This window comes from Pezoporus wallicus, unplaced genomic scaffold, assembly GCF_028554395.1.
Source record: "Pezoporus wallicus isolate ANWC-B61680 ecotype Strahan unplaced genomic scaffold, APGP_CSIRO_Pwel_v1 contig_8542, whole genome shotgun sequence".
Lineage (NCBI taxonomy): Eukaryota > Metazoa > Chordata > Aves > Psittaciformes > Psittacidae > Pezoporus > Pezoporus wallicus.
This window is the reverse complement of record NW_026640148.1, coordinates 3,969,606-3,985,274: the sequence shown is the minus strand read 5'-3', so window position 1 is coordinate 3,985,274 and position 15,669 is coordinate 3,969,606. Positions and strand designations below refer to the sequence as shown.

General features: G+C 37.0%; 1 protein-coding gene across 5 annotated transcripts in view; it reads right to left on the bottom strand.

Moving 5' to 3' along the window:
* The window catches only part of ERC2 (ELKS/RAB6-interacting/CAST family member 2), a 498,505-nt gene that overhangs the window by 373,445 nt on the left and 109,391 nt on the right, over window positions 1–15,669 (bottom strand). For all 5 annotated transcript variants that reach the window (XR_008973235.1, XR_008973236.1, XR_008973233.1 and 2 more), the window contains 2 exons: window positions 11,949–12,023; window positions 3,151–3,306 (listed from right to left, as the gene is read on the bottom strand). Coding sequence is in view for 1 of the 5 variants with exons in the window: in XM_057417556.1 (XP_057273539.1) it covers window positions 3,151–3,306; window positions 11,949–12,023 (231 nt within the window). In the remaining 4 variants the exon portion in view is untranslated. The remainder of the gene's footprint in view (window positions 1–3,150; window positions 3,307–11,948; window positions 12,024–15,669) is intronic.

Below are 15,669 nucleotides of genomic sequence, written 5' to 3'. Positions count from 1 at the left end.
AAGTTGTACTAACTTAATTATTAACTAATCATTAGATTTTCATATTCATTCCTGTGGGATTTAGCACAAGAGTTCTAATACTCAAAGGACTAATTAAATTCAAGAGTGCAAACTCACACCTGAAAAAAAATGCATCAGTGTTCCCTTAAGTATCTGGCTGTGAGCCAAAGGACAAACCCTAGGTAAGGGAAGGAATTCTTGCAGAGCAGAAATCAGAAACCATTTTTTAAAATGCATATCATCCTATATATGCTCTTCACATCCTTAATCAAGATATTTGAAGCTTCATATCCCTTAGCCATGAAAACTTTAAGACTTGTTTGGACAATTTCTGTAATGTGTGCATAATGGCAATTTCTGTCCCTTCAAAAACAGAGCAAGAACAGTCTTCACCTCATCAACTGGGCCAGAAGAAAAAAATCTAAGCAAGTTTCTCATTTCTACAACTTCTGTTTAACTGCAAGTCAAAATTAAAGCTTCTATATTTGGAAGAAGTGAGTATTATTAAGAGTTAGCTAAGAAAAGAAACACTCCCCAACATTCTCTGCCACTCATATACAATAAATAGTACTCAGTTTTGGCCTCCATTTAACACTCTCCCATTTATTTAAATCAAGAACAAATGTAAAACAAGTTATACTTCAAAAATAAATGTGAAATATTAAGAGCTTTATAGCACCTAAGATTGTTAACTGTGAGAAGAGTTTTGTTCTGCTCTCTGCCATCATTCAAGACTCCTGTTTATCAGAATTTTTCAACAATCTCAGGTTCAACAAATCAGGTATAATCAGATCTGTTTGCTGACAGCTACATAAATACTTTTCCACCTTGAAAGGTTCTCAGATGAATGATAAAAGCAATATCTTCTGCTGCAAATCTCAATTTTAAGTGGAAGAAAAGGACTGGTGAAAGAAAACAGACAAAGTTTCATCAGAACATGGCATTTTTCAAAGATCAGACGATTGTAACAAAACAAGCTATGTTTAGTAATCTTCTCATCCATCTCCTTTCTGTGGCACAGGAATATACTGAAGTTTTTTCTCTAAAAAACATGAGGAGACTGTTAATAAAGTGGGGGTTTGTATATTATTTTTATATCGGCAGATCTGCTGAGATGCATTAGGAGTTTTGCTGTGAATTATTAAAACTGAATTGCTTTGAAATTAATGGTAAGTTGGCAAAATACTTTTCCTGATAATAATGCTACTTAAAGCTACTAAAAGTAGTTAAAAGTTCCTAGCAGCTACTTTAATTAATATATTCTTTGGGATTTATTTTTTTTTACTCAACCTGGATTAATTCCACATGTGCACAAATACTTCCATTTCTTCTGTAATACAAACCACCCAGAAGGAGACAAAAATGCATTCCAATATCACAAGACACCAGCATTTTCTGTGAGGTAGTTTATGAGATACTACAGTTTCCAAAGCAAGGGACAGTAAGAGCTCATCTAAGATGTAAAATCTTCAGTATCCAACACTACACAGCAGTGAATTTTCTTACTCTTACACTTACTCAGACAAAAAAAAATCATTTTGTCAATAAAATAATGAAGGTCTGATTTACAGACCCTCCAGAAAGTGCTGACACCATTTTATTCTCTGAAGCATAGACAAGCTGCATACTTTGAATCAAAGCTTGCCTGACTCTGAACTGCAATGGTATTTATGTACCTGATAGTGCAAACTTTGCACTTCACCAGCAATGCTACTAAGTATTTTTATCATCAATAATAGTAGGCAGAGAATTAAGAGTTAATTAACTCTTACTTCTTTCACTTACATGGCCTCTAGAGAGGTCACATTACCAGCTCCTCCTCAAGCAGTTTTTTCAGAGCTGCAAGTACACATTTCAGAAAAAGCAAATCAATCCATCTCCATTCACTAGAATTTCACAAACAAAATGTCTGTGTACACAAAACCTCTTAAATATTTAAACAGAATAAGAATCCAAACAAAGAACTGGGACAGAAAGACTGTTAAAATAAATTAGCATAATAATCATGACTACTAAAGAGGTTTGCCTTGATTTTATTCCGGCTCTATGGTTACATTTTTAACATCACTGCAAGAGAAGAGATGGCTTGCCTTCCTCCTCAGTGTTCAGGCTGCTGTAACTTGTTTTGCCCTATCTTAGTTTAGCTTATAAATAATATTAAATTAAATTAATATTAATTAATATTAAAATGCTATTTCCAAAACCTAAATTTCAATCTAACACAGTGGGACCATAAGCCGCAGGCTCCATAACTTCTAACTTTTTTTTCTGCCTTTTAATCAAGTACTTTAATTCAGTATTTTGTCACTTCATAAACAAACATACTCAAGGTAGAGAACTGGGAATAAACCAGCATAGACTGTAACATTACATATATTTATTACAATTTTAAAGTAATTATAAAAATATCAGGAAAAAAAATATTAGCCCTCATAAAAAAAGACTAATTGGCAGGCTCATCTTTACTCAGACAGCAGCTGAGCACATCGAAATGAAAGGAGGTAGAAAGACCAGCTGGGAAAATAATTTGGACATCAAGCTTTACTTCTGAAGTACTTAAAAATAATGAACAAGCAATAATGTTTTGTGAGCTTGCTACCAGAAAATGTGTTACATCACTACACACTATCTGCTTGTGGTCAACTCATAATTATCTATGTACAATAATTTGAAATGAAAGGTACTTTTCAGGAACAAAGTCATCAGATTTCAAGTCTTTAAAATACAAGAAGATTGCGGTTTGGCATCATCTATGGAACAGCAGCTCTTATGGTAATTCTACAATCAAAACCAGAAAAATGCACAAATAAAGTTACGCCAAAATACTGCAAATCAAAAATATTAACTCATTCAAAATGACAATATTAAAACACCATACACAAGAAAGGGAAAAGGGAACAGACTGTACACTCAGGATTGTAGTAGCCTTTGCAGACGTGGTGAAATAGCCTCTTACCTTATCCCTTCCTAAGTCAAAAGGCTTTTTATTTATCCTAAATTTTTCACTCTTCCATAGCTACTATTCCATAGCAGAGTAGAGATTTAACAAAAGAAGACATGGAGAAAGCTACTTATGTTGAAAAGGGTCAGGATAAAACTTTTGTTTCCATTACTTAAACAGCATTAAGCTATTTTATTAATAGACCTTACCTTATTTTTCATGAACTTAGAGTGACTCTTGTAAACTTCTATTTGTTTGATTTCTTCTTCTCGGTCCTCCGTATTCAGAACTCCATTAGTCTTTAACATTTGTATTTCATCTTCAAGATCTCTTATATTGCGCTCAAGTGAAGCTATTTTTGTATCCTAAGTTATAACAAAAAGAGAGTATTGAAAATTATATGAAAAATACAGTATAGTGTAACAGAAGTATATCTGTATTTGCATGAACATCAAATAATAAGATAGCCCCATTTCCACATGTACATGACAACATAACTTGTTTGCTTTGCTAACCATCTAGGCCTGGCTGTACTTAAACATGAAGTTTAGCCTAGGAAGTCCAGTGCATCATCTCTGCAGGATGACATGCCACTACATTATGTGACTCAGCCTGAGGCTGTGTTTCCCTGTTTCCACAGAGATCTGCCTGATGCCAAGAGGAAGAAAGGCTGTCTCCTCATATACTTTTCCTCCTCTAATTCAGGCACATCACTAAGAGGAGATTTAGTAATTTTGATTATGAGTCCCAAAATAAACAAAACCACAACCATTAAAAAGTTTCTACATCACAGCCTCTAAGAAGAGGCAAGGCAAGTGGCCTTGTCCAGCCTAGAGAAATGAAAGCTTATGGGGGGAACCAGAAGTAGCCTTTAAAAACCAATAAGTGTTATATTTTGAGTACAAGCATTGGAAATGGTTGCCCAGAGAGGTGGTGTCATCCATCTCTGGAGGTATTGCAAGATCTGACAGGATAAAGCTCTGATTTTCTCTCTTCATTTGGGCTCTTCAATCATGAGACAATATACTGCAGGCAAATATTCATGAATTCCAGTGGGGTAGAAAAAATATACTTTCTCTGTCATTACTCCCACAGTAACTGTAGTACAGCGATCTTAAGCCTGAGTGCCTGATGTCACTGAAATATGTTCAGGATTTCACTAGTAAACTGTTTTAGCACCCTAAATGAGTAATGCTTTAATAATTAATCACAAATGGTTTCACAATCTAATTAATTGTAGAAGCAGATGGATGTCTTTCCTAAAAGTAGGACTGACTTCAATACTTCATTCTTGGCTATTTTCTTTTGCAAACAGCATTCTGAAAACATCAGAAAAACATGATACTATGATCATAGCAAGCAGTAGAGCACAAAAATAATCTCATTCAAAAGTCAGTTGAAAACGGGCAGCAGAGTGAAAGACAATGCCCTCATTAAACAGTTCTGTTCAATTGCACAATCAAAACCATAGTAAATTAATATAACACTATACTAATATAGATACGTATATACCAGTTCAACCATCCCAAGACAATGGCTTTAAAGTGAACAGCCGGATAAGCACTTGCTTACACTCATACAAAGTGAACAGGAAATCTTAGTGTGAATCAGAATCGTGACAGATATTTGTGACAGATATGCAGTCAGCTCCTTCCCAGATACTTAAGTAAGTTCAGAATCAAGTTTTCATTTAAAAAAAAAAAACAAAACAAACCAAACCACACAAAAACACCACCACACACAAAAATATCATTAAGATGATGGCGAAAAGAGAAAAAAAAACTCGTCAGACTTTGTGTACTACCAAGATTGTGAACACAAGAAAAACACATCTAGCCTGCTGCTGAATGTAGATTCATTCACCTGCATCCCACTGATATACCAGTTTCATTGGCAGATATGTTTCTGGGTTCTACAAGTATGCAAATATATTGTGGCTCCCATCTGAAAAGATTTTCATTGTTTTAATCCAGACAAGAGCTCAGTGATGCAAAACTTTCCAATAAGAAATCTCAAGACAAAGGAATTCAAAATAGAAGCTGAGAAGAGCTATCTTCCATGACAGCAAACACATTTTCATGCCATATAGGCAAAGTAATGCACTTTGAAGGGGAATACCAAATCCCTTCATGCATCTTATAAGTTTCCAAATTAACAGCATCCTCTTTTAGAAAAGGAGCAACAGCTGAAAGAGAACAAAGTGCCAGAAGGCAAAGGAAACAAACAAAACAAGTAACGCGAAACTTGCTGTTTCTTATCTTTTTCCTCACTAGCTGTTTCTTTTCTGGAAAATATCTGATACTGGAAATGCTGATGATAATCAGCAGTCCCAGTTTTCCTTTCTTGAAGAAAAAACCACAAACGAGCTGACTGGGAAGGCAACTTCAAAAAAACAACGCACCACCAGCAGCCCTATTCTGGAAGACTTCCAGCCAGCTTTAACAGTATATGCCTTTATCTTTTAATATAATTACGGAGCTATTTTTTGAATAACACTTTTCAAGATGCAGGTAAAATGCAACTTAAATTACTTAGTATGTTAGTCTAAGATTGTTAACATGACATTTTCAATAGTAGAATCCTAAAATTTTATTGATCTTTGTCCATGGAATCAGCATTACTCATATCCTAGAGCACAGGCTGTATGAATGATCATGAAAAAAACAGTCACCTTTCTGTTAAATGACCAGCCCTTCACATGAGAGAAAATAAGCGTTTTTACGATGTCAACCGTTCTGTTCACAAAACTTTTTTCCATAAACTTTCCCACCACCACCACCAAAGAGGAAAGTAAACTAAAAGGTTGATACGGAATGAAAAAGAGAAATGGGAAGATTTCTCATTAAATCTTATCATTTGGAGAAATTACTCAAAAATAAAAATACTGAAAGAGAAGAAAAAGAATTTTAAACGCTATTAAGGCTTACACACAACAATAAATTATTGTAGCTCTCACAGATACTGCAACCAAATCAGCTTCCTCCATCAGACTTCGTTTTAGACATTTTCTACTCTTATTATTGAAGATAAAAGCAAAACGTAAGCTTCACTGCACTGCAGAATGCTTTTCACTGAAATATGTTAATACTTACATGACCTGTTATGACATCTCATCTGGGAGCAGTCCTCATCAAATCTCTCCAGCTAAGTCTTTAAGAGTCTGTCTTTTAGTACTGAATTTGTATTTTACATGTTTGCAAATATAACATGGCAGAAATAATTTACAGCACAGCCTATTATGCTCTTTAGAAGGTTTGTACACCACAGTACAACAGCTAAGCTTTATAAGAAATATCTAACAACCTGTGGAGACAGTTTCTGTACTTCTACTTTGTCACGAGTTTTAACTCCCCACGGAAAAGTTTATTTTTAATCAATCTGCATACTGTGATTACAGCTGTGTAAAAACTAGGTTTTCTATCTACAGAAAAAATGTCACTGTCAGTTTTGTATTAACTTTTTACTGGAACAGAATTGAGAAAATCTGTTTCCAAATAATATATAAAAAACATTAGGTGATGACAAGACAGAAGAGAAGCCAGACATCACCTTTGTTCACAGGCTGTTCAAGGAGTCAAAAGTACTATTCCTTTATGTATAAACACTACAGGACCAGCAATTCTGCAAACACACTAGACAGGCTGTTGGTTTGCCTAGGAAACATGAAAATTTTCCTGACTGGACAACTGCTAGCAAGTGAGGGAACTTCTAAGTCAAAGATAATACAGATAGCCTAGAGTTCCCAATGGGTACTGTCACAGCTCCCTTACAGGCTGAACAGAAAGGGTAGCTTTGCTTTAGCTTAAAGTTTTGACAGAATAGGCACATTCCCATAAAAAAACTTCTGATTCGTCTGAATCAGCATTTTCCCACAGAAAACTTCAATTGGAAAGTTTCAACCAGCTCTTGTTGTGGCACAGGGTCTGGCAATCTTTCAGAAGCTGAAACAGGAACAGATGCAGCATTTCCTTCAAACCCCTAAGTCTTATTCACATTAACAACATTCTAAAAAAACTACACGGGTCTGTGTTGAATCACAAAGAGGATTCCTTTGCAGTAATATTAAGGAAGCAGCTTAGTATTAAATGGAACTAATAAATGTGTTTCAGTTCTACAACAATGCAACATTTGTACAGATTTTTCCAGTCAGGCCTTCTAAATCAGTTAAAAGACATTAAGATTATATAGCAGGATTTGTGATACAGATCAGAGTCCTCACCCTAATCTATCGCCTCCTTCCAGCAGTAACCAATACCTCTTCTTCATCCCCTTTATTAAAATAGTGTTTCACATATTCTGAGAGAGAGGTTAGGGCTATTTCTAGGCTGCACCTAGCAGAAATCTATCTCTTTAAAACACGAAACAATTAGTATGCATCCTGATGCTGAAGAAAATACTATTCAAGAATAGAAAGGAGACTAACTTTACAAATTAGTCTCTACACTAATGCTTCATGATCCTTATATACCCAGTCCTTACAACAAGGGTGCTATAGCACATTTCCTGAACACTTAAGGGTTGAAAATGGGCAAAACATTTGTAAATACTACAGCATTCCAGCCCGCCTTTGTCTGAAACAAAAGGTAATGAAATGCTACTCTTCATCATTTTAAACATGTGATAAATTTAAACTATGTCTGTGAAAAATCTTGCTTGCAGGGCATTCAACAAGCAATCGGAGCAAATATTTGAAACTTCACGTTTAAGAAAACTCGCATTTAAATGCATGTATGCACACATGCTATCAACAAACCATACACGACTACTCTTACTACATACTTATTTTAACTTTGCCAATTTAATACAGAGAATATTCAGGTTTATTTTTGAAGACAAAGGGAAATGAAAGTTCATGCAATCTTAACAGTAAGAGTATGTTGCACTGCAAACACACAGACACACTTTTCTAGAACCAAACCCATACCTGAAATACGAAAGCTGGATCAATACATAAAGATGCCTCTTTCTGCAAGTAAGGTAAACCACAAATATTTTCATTTACTTAACAGCTTACCACATTTAAAGACTTTTTAATTCTTGTTGCTAGACTACTTATGTTTCAGGATGGTCCATACCCTACACTTGGGATGAGTTTTATGCTGTATCTGTAGGCAATTTATTTCTGATTTTGTCTCCTAAATAATGTCACTTGTTTTAAGTCCGGAACTGTCTGAACAAGATCACAGAATCACAGGATGGTTTGCGTTGGAAACAACCTTTAAGGCTCATCTAGTTCCAAACCCCTGCCATGGGCAGGGACATCTTCCACTAGATCAGTTTGCTCCAAGCCTTGTCCATCCTTACCTTGATCAGTGCCAAGGAGAGAACAGCCACAGCTTCTCCAGGCAGCCTATGCGAGTATCTCACCACCATCACAGGGAAGAACCATATGTCCAATCAAAATCTATTCTCAGTTTAAAACTGAACCACTGCCCCTTGTCTTGTCACAACATGCCCTACTAAAAAGTCCATCCCTGTCTTTCATATAAGCCCTTGTTAAGCACTGAAAAGCCATAAGAAGGTCTCCAAGGAGCCTTCTCTTCTGCAGGCTGAACAAGCCCCTCTCTCAGCCTTTCCTCGAGGAAAGTGTTGCAGCCTTCTACATGCACAGAAATGATCATTTCTGTGGCCCTCCTCTGGACTCACTCTAACAGGTCTGTGCCTGTCTTGTAGTGGGGACTCCACAACAGAATGCAGTTCCCAGCATGGGAACTCATAAAAGATGAGTAAGTTTTGACTTATGTGCTCAGGTGTACTTCTTACTGCAAGAATGAAATTAGAAGTGCACTTCCTTTTACTCTTTTTCATTATATTAATCAGTGTTAATCAAACTTTGGTTATCACTCATATTCAGACATATCAGTGTTCTGGCATTTGTCAGCACACAATATGCAAAGAAGTATTCAAGTTTCAGAGAAACAGAAGCTTGACAGAATAACAGAGGCACATGAAAAAAGGAAGCATCCTGCCCTCCTTCAGTCCTGTGGCTCTGCTTTCCAGAGGAAAGAAGGGCTTCTGGAGAAGGTCTGTTGCAGACAAGGGAACAGAGAATAAAGAATGTAAGGGAACAGAGGATAAACAAAAGACATGTGACATCTGGAAGCAAATGTGTCTAAAGCAAAACCAGAAAGTTAGGGAAGAAAGGCCTGTGCAATGAATCTGAAAAGATTATATCTGAAAATGAATGAATAAAAAAATCAACAGAAACAGGAGTTAAGACATAGGATGTGGATTTCCTATCTTTGCTGTTTGCCTCCCTCCCCCCCCCCCCTTTTTTTTAATACGTACAGAGAAGATAGTCACTTGTCAAGGAGACAACAGTTATGCAGAAAACGCAGTTACTATAAGAAAAGGTAACTACTTGCAAAGTTTTCAGAGAGAAATGAGAAGCATGACAGGAAAGGTAGTACAGAAGAAAAGCTGTTTAGGACCAAAAAAATCCCACATGAGATGATAGGTATACTTCACTGAATGAGACGGAGGACTGACTAGGAAAAGGGACAGAAGGCATTCAGCAGTGGCAAGGGACAGAAGAAAACCACAGGAAAGAATAGAGGGATTTATGAAGGAAGGAAAGCTGCCTCCTGGCAGAGCCTGGGGGAGCCACAGAGGGGACTCAGACAAAAGCTAAGTGGTGAAGGGGTGGAAGAGATTGGGTGCGGTATAGAGAAATGTATACTGCTTGGAGCCTCTGCATGGGGGAGTGTTTGCCCCAGATTGCCATATTACAGGGTAATCCTCTCCCTCCTTCTACCCTCAACACTGTAGGGAAATAATTGCTTCAATGCTTGATCATTCAAAACAAATGTTCCACATCTTTTTCAAAACAAATGCTGTCTGGATTAAGACAATTTAAATTTACTTGAAAACATTCCAAAGCTGGAACTCGTAATGAAAACTGCTGTTTAATCATGTGGATTTCAACATCTTACATTTGTTCCTTTTTCTTTTCAATATTAGGCCTGTTTTAGACAGGGCAACCCCAAAGGATTGTGTGTTCACCGGAAAAGAAACAACTGTGTGTCTCAGAGTCAAAAGGGAGCCCTGCATCAGAATGCTCCAGCAACATGATTACAGTCTCATCCATGACAAATGAAAAGTCCTCACTACAAAGATCAGATTTTTTAAGAAGTAGAACACTGCACACCACACCGAACCCTCTCGGGAGACACTGAAAAGACTTCTCTGTCTTCAGGGACAGACACTGTCAGACTGGCTGCAATTACAGTCATCACGTGTGTCATTCGCATGTCATGTCCATCCCAGCCTGTCCCTGTTTTTTCTAAGAGTTTTGGTCCAAATTATTTTGCAACGTAACCTTGACATTGTTAATAACCCACATAGGAGACCATAAATTATTCTAACACACTATTTTTGTATCAAAAAACCTCAATTTATAATTCCAAATATTAACAGAAAGAAACAAGTTTCTTTCCCATATACTTTGAATAACAAGTTACTGCAAAAATACGTTTTAGATTTCATACACAGACTTCTGAATTAGAATAACCAGGGAAGATCCAAGGCAAACACACATCAGAAGACATACTACTAACTGATGTACCTTCTTTGTTACTCATATAATCTAAACTCATTGTTATCTGTTAAAAGGCAGATTCTATATATATGAAGTCCTGCTGTTGCTGTAACTGTGTATTTACCACAATGTTCAAACATGCTGAACTCATTTGCTCATAACAGAAGTCACTGGCAAAATGAGGCCTTTAATTTGCACTTCCTTTTAAGACTGAAAGACCATCATTAATGTGTTTCAGGCAGCACTGCCAACTCACAAATTATCTCAAGTCTCTTGGTATTTTTCTTGAAGATGTACGTTCCAGATTTATAGAATTATGTGAAAATATCAGCTTTCACTTTTCAAATTGTTCTTTTGTTAATGGGGGAAAAAAAAGCCACAACACTTTAGTAACATTATATATCAAAAAGAGTAAACTGTATTTAGGACTAAGAAAGGAATTTAATCACATTTTGTCATACCACTCTGCTGATGCAATGAATATTTTCCTTAGGTTAGATGCAAAATGATGGCCAAATAACACCAACAGAAGTATTGTTTTTAAAAAATTCAAGAAGAAAGGGCTTTTACATCAACTTTGGATGATTTTTGTTTTCTTCCGTTTGTCAGTTTATTCAATCTACTTTGGCTCACCTGAAACTGCCTCTCCCCAGCCCTAAGTATCATTAAAAAGCAATATGCAGTTATTATTCCATAATGCTGAACTTGATTTTTGTAATAAAGTCTTATTAAGACACCAGTCCGAGAGAAATACTAATTACTTCTAAATTCACAGCAAATAAATTGAGAAGTAAAAGGAAGCATTTAATGATTTAATAGCAAAAGTTAAAAATGGAGGAGTTGCATATTAAGCTTGGTAGGGAGCTAAATGTCACACAGCTGCTTATTCACTCCCCCTAAGTGAAACAGGAGACAACTGGAAAAGCAAAAGTGAGAAAACTCATGGATCAAGATAAAGTATATTTAAAACATAAAACAAAGCTGTGCAACACAAGCCAAGCAAATTATGGAATACATTCACTACTTCCCATTGGCAGGCAGATGTCTGGCTATTTCCTGGAAAGCAGGGGATCGTGCTTAATAGTTATCTGGGACAACAAATGCTGTAACTCTAAATGTCCTTCCCTCAAGTTTTATTGCTGAGCATGACATTCTGTGGTATGGAATAACCCTTTGGTCAATTCAGGTGAGCTGTCCCAGCTGCATCCCTCCCAGCCGCTTGTCACCCCCAACCTACTTACTAAGGGTGTGGTGGGAGCAGAGTTAGAAACTGAGAAAGCCTTGACTCTGTGTAAGCGCTGCTCAGTAACAGCTAAAACATCAAAGTGTTATCAATACTGTTTTGGCCCCAGATTCAAAACATAACACCACACAGGCTGCTATGAGGAAAATTAACTCCATGCCAGCCATAGGCAGTGCATGAGTTCATAGTACAAAAATAATATATGGGAAAACATGCAAAGACCATACCTTCATTTCAATAACTGTTTGAAGAGCCTTCGTCTTTGCTGGCTCAGGCTGAAGCTGGGTTCTTCTGTGCAACTCCTGTGGAGGGACACGATAGAAATAAGCCTGACGACTCATCTTGCCATTATTTTAATCACTCATATGAATTTATTTCAGCAAAATAAGTCTGATTATTAACAGAATGCAACTCCAAATGCTACAGGTGCTCCCCTCTCCATAAGCCCTCCAGCATCGCTGCAGTCCCTATCTTATATTACAGTCAACTCTAACGGCACATGCGCTATTTCTGAAGCCCTTATCAATAATTAATGTCAACAGTGACAAAGCCAGCAAGTAATTTATTAGCCCAAATACAATGCTGCTGTTTCTGCCTAAAGATCAAAACTTAAATCAGTCGTGTTACTAATTCTCCAATGAGCCATTTAAAATCTATTACTGTAGTTTCTTCTTAGTTTTTCTTCCAGTATCTGAAATAAGAAATTTAAAGACATTATATTTAAATTTGACATTTTAAAGATAATAATTATAGTGGGTTGATGCAGCACCCGCTACAGTAGCAATTACATTTCAGTTTTCACATTTTCATACTATTTTTCATGCATCTTAATCTGCAGGTATAATAAAAATAGATTCCATTAGTTAAAACATAACAGAATTAATGTCTACTGGTCTTTATGAGAAAAAAAAAGAGAGTATGAAGCCAGCAGCACTCACTCTTTTATAAAACACAGGAGTTGTACCTCAGCATGAGGTATCTCAGTAAAAAAACTCACATGTCTACACAGAACAATGTAAAGCTGTAATGAAACATCATCATTTAAGAACAACAGAAAGCTGTAACGAAACATTATCATTTAAGAAGGCAAAAAGCCTAAGCTGGATGTGTCGTCCCAGCCTGTGTGCAGCTGAGGTGATGGAGGAAGAAGAAGAGAACTGAGAAGGGCACCCTCGGCCGGCTGATCGCAGGGAAAGGGGAATTTGAACCTCGGACTCCAGAACCTAGAACGCCACATTCACCCAGGCGATCCCATTCTCGCCAGCAGAGTTCCCAGGCATAAGGGGCGCAGAGCCTGCACACCACCCTGGGCTCCCTCCCTCCCCGCATTCCCCTGTACAGGTCTCCCGGAGGGGTGGTGGATGCTCCATCCCTGGAGACATTCAAGGCCAGGCTGGATGTAGTTCTGAGCAACGTAATCTAGTTGAAGATGTCCCTGCTCACTGCATGGGGGTTGGACTAGATGACCTTTGAAGGTCCTTTCCAACCCGAACTATTCTAGGATTTTAAGAATACCATGATGCTTCCCACAAACTATTTGAGCAGTTTATTATAAAACAAAACTGAAACAGGAAAGATACAGTCCCGTTTCTAGTCCTTCAGAGCCCTTCCCTCTAAAGGACAGCACTACCGTGGCAGATTTCTTTCTCTCCCTGCTCTTTCTACCCCAGTGCTCCACATACACACTTGAACTAACTTTATAACCACAAAAAATACATTTATGCCTAGCAGACCGAGAAGCTCAGTTCATTCACCACAAAGACATTAGCTGACTCCAGATCCTGAACAACTGTGTCTTCCAAATTATGACTCTCCAGGGTGGAGGAGTCATCAAAAAAGAAAAAACAAACCAAACCATAACACACATAACATTCTGGGTCTTAATTATCTTTATTCCTATCTTTCAAATCCCCTTCTCTTGAGTCAAACAATGTACAACTTAATAATCAGTTGATAGACTATTAACTATAAGCAACTCTGGATTGTGCACATTTATTATCCTGCTCCACATCAGCCTATCCACATTTCTGGTCTTGCCTACGTTATAGCCCACAAGCATAAAAGATGGAATTTTTTTTGTACCATGAACTATCCATCAGTTTCTTGTTCTGTTTAATAATAAGCAAGCATATTGCTTATCAGTGCTTTTGAGAAACAACAGCTCTTTAAAGACTAAGTAGCAGAAGAGACTTGGGGCATGTTGTTACATTAAAATATACTGATAATTAACATCTTTATAAGATACATTTAAAAAATTGTGTGGCCTAATATATTAAAATAACTGAAAGGGACAAGTTAGTCATGTGTGCTCCATTTAACTGAACATAGGTTACTTGAAATGTAGTATATGATAGGACATAAAATCAAGACATCCATCCCCAAAACTGCCAGGATTGGCAACTTTTGGTTTAAATAAAAAAAGCTGTACATAGGTTAACAGAAAACTTCATGTATACAGAAAAAGATCAATACTATGATCTGTAGGATTACAGTTAAGCAGCCAAGTTATGGTCAAAGGGCTGGTAAATTAAAAGCATTTAGCTCATACCGGTTTTTCAGAGTCTTCTGTTCATGATCCTAGCCCACGACTGTAACAGGGCTTGGGCAGTTTTCATTCCCTCTTTGTACTATAGCTAACAATAATACCTTAGCCCATTATTGAAGCTCTTGGGAACCCTGGCAATATAAAGAAAGCAGTTAGATATGCGCTGTCATGCCTACTCTGTTTTGCCCCCTCTATTTCCATAGAAGGGATGCAAAAAACATCACCATTAAGCTGTTAAATTAGATTCTGACCTGAAATAGCCTATTGGTACCTTGACCACAGGACTGCCCTCAAGTGTCACATCAGGTGCAAGTGTCTGAATGCATACTTCAAGTTAAGTAGATCTGCATGCTTTTTTATTACATTGAATATATTACAGATACATGTACGTATATTTAAACTACCTCTAACATATGACAACAATGAACTTGAGATTTTGCTTTGGGCATTTATGAAGAAGTACATCTGAATGGTGCTTTTTCCTCAGGTTTGTGGGTGTGTTTGGGGTTTTTATTTTCTTTGGGTTGTTGGTTTTGGTTTTTTGTAGGGTTTTGCTTGGTTGTGTTTTTTTAATATATATATACAACTAACTATCCATATTATAAAAAGAAAGAAATCATTGCAAATCACCTACACAGGGAATCTGTCAATCACCACTAGCTGTTTGTTGCACATGAAATAAGTACCTTCACTACACAAATGTTTTAAAAAATAATAATATGTCAGAGATTTGTCAGCTCTTCAGAAGTCATGGAAAAATAGTTGGCCACTCATACCACTATCTGATCAGCAAAAATTACAGCTAATTCTAAGACCAGACTTTGCTCCCCAAGGCCACATAAACTGAGCTGGAATATAAACAGGATTCCACACACTACCCAGGGAGACAAAACAGAGTTTCCACCCCCTTAGCCAAAGATGAATAGTCTGCCAAAGATGAGTATTCCTAGATGTCTATCATAGCATGAAGCTTTGCCTCATAATACTTTTCCTGTTTGCTTTATGAATCAATCTGATGCTGGCTGACTTAAAAGCTTTTCTTTTCTATCCCTGATGGTAAAATGAAACAGACTTTAGGATTCTGGAGAAGATCAGAAAATGACTCCCACTTTATTATTTTGTGTGGGTTTTCTTCCAATCAGATTCAAATGTTTGGAGACTCCCACAAGGCTCAGTTCTTCAATCTATGTTGTTCCATGTATGCATTTTTTCTTTTGGGGTACCTGATTCAGGGATATACTTTCGGGGTACTGATTCAATGATACCACCACTTTATGCACATGATACCTTATACTGATTGTTTTACTACCAGAGGTCACCTGCAGGGTTTCAAATTTGACTGAACAGCTAACCAAAAGATTTTCTGAATGTTTCATGAAGTCCTTATAGCCTAAGGAAACCAG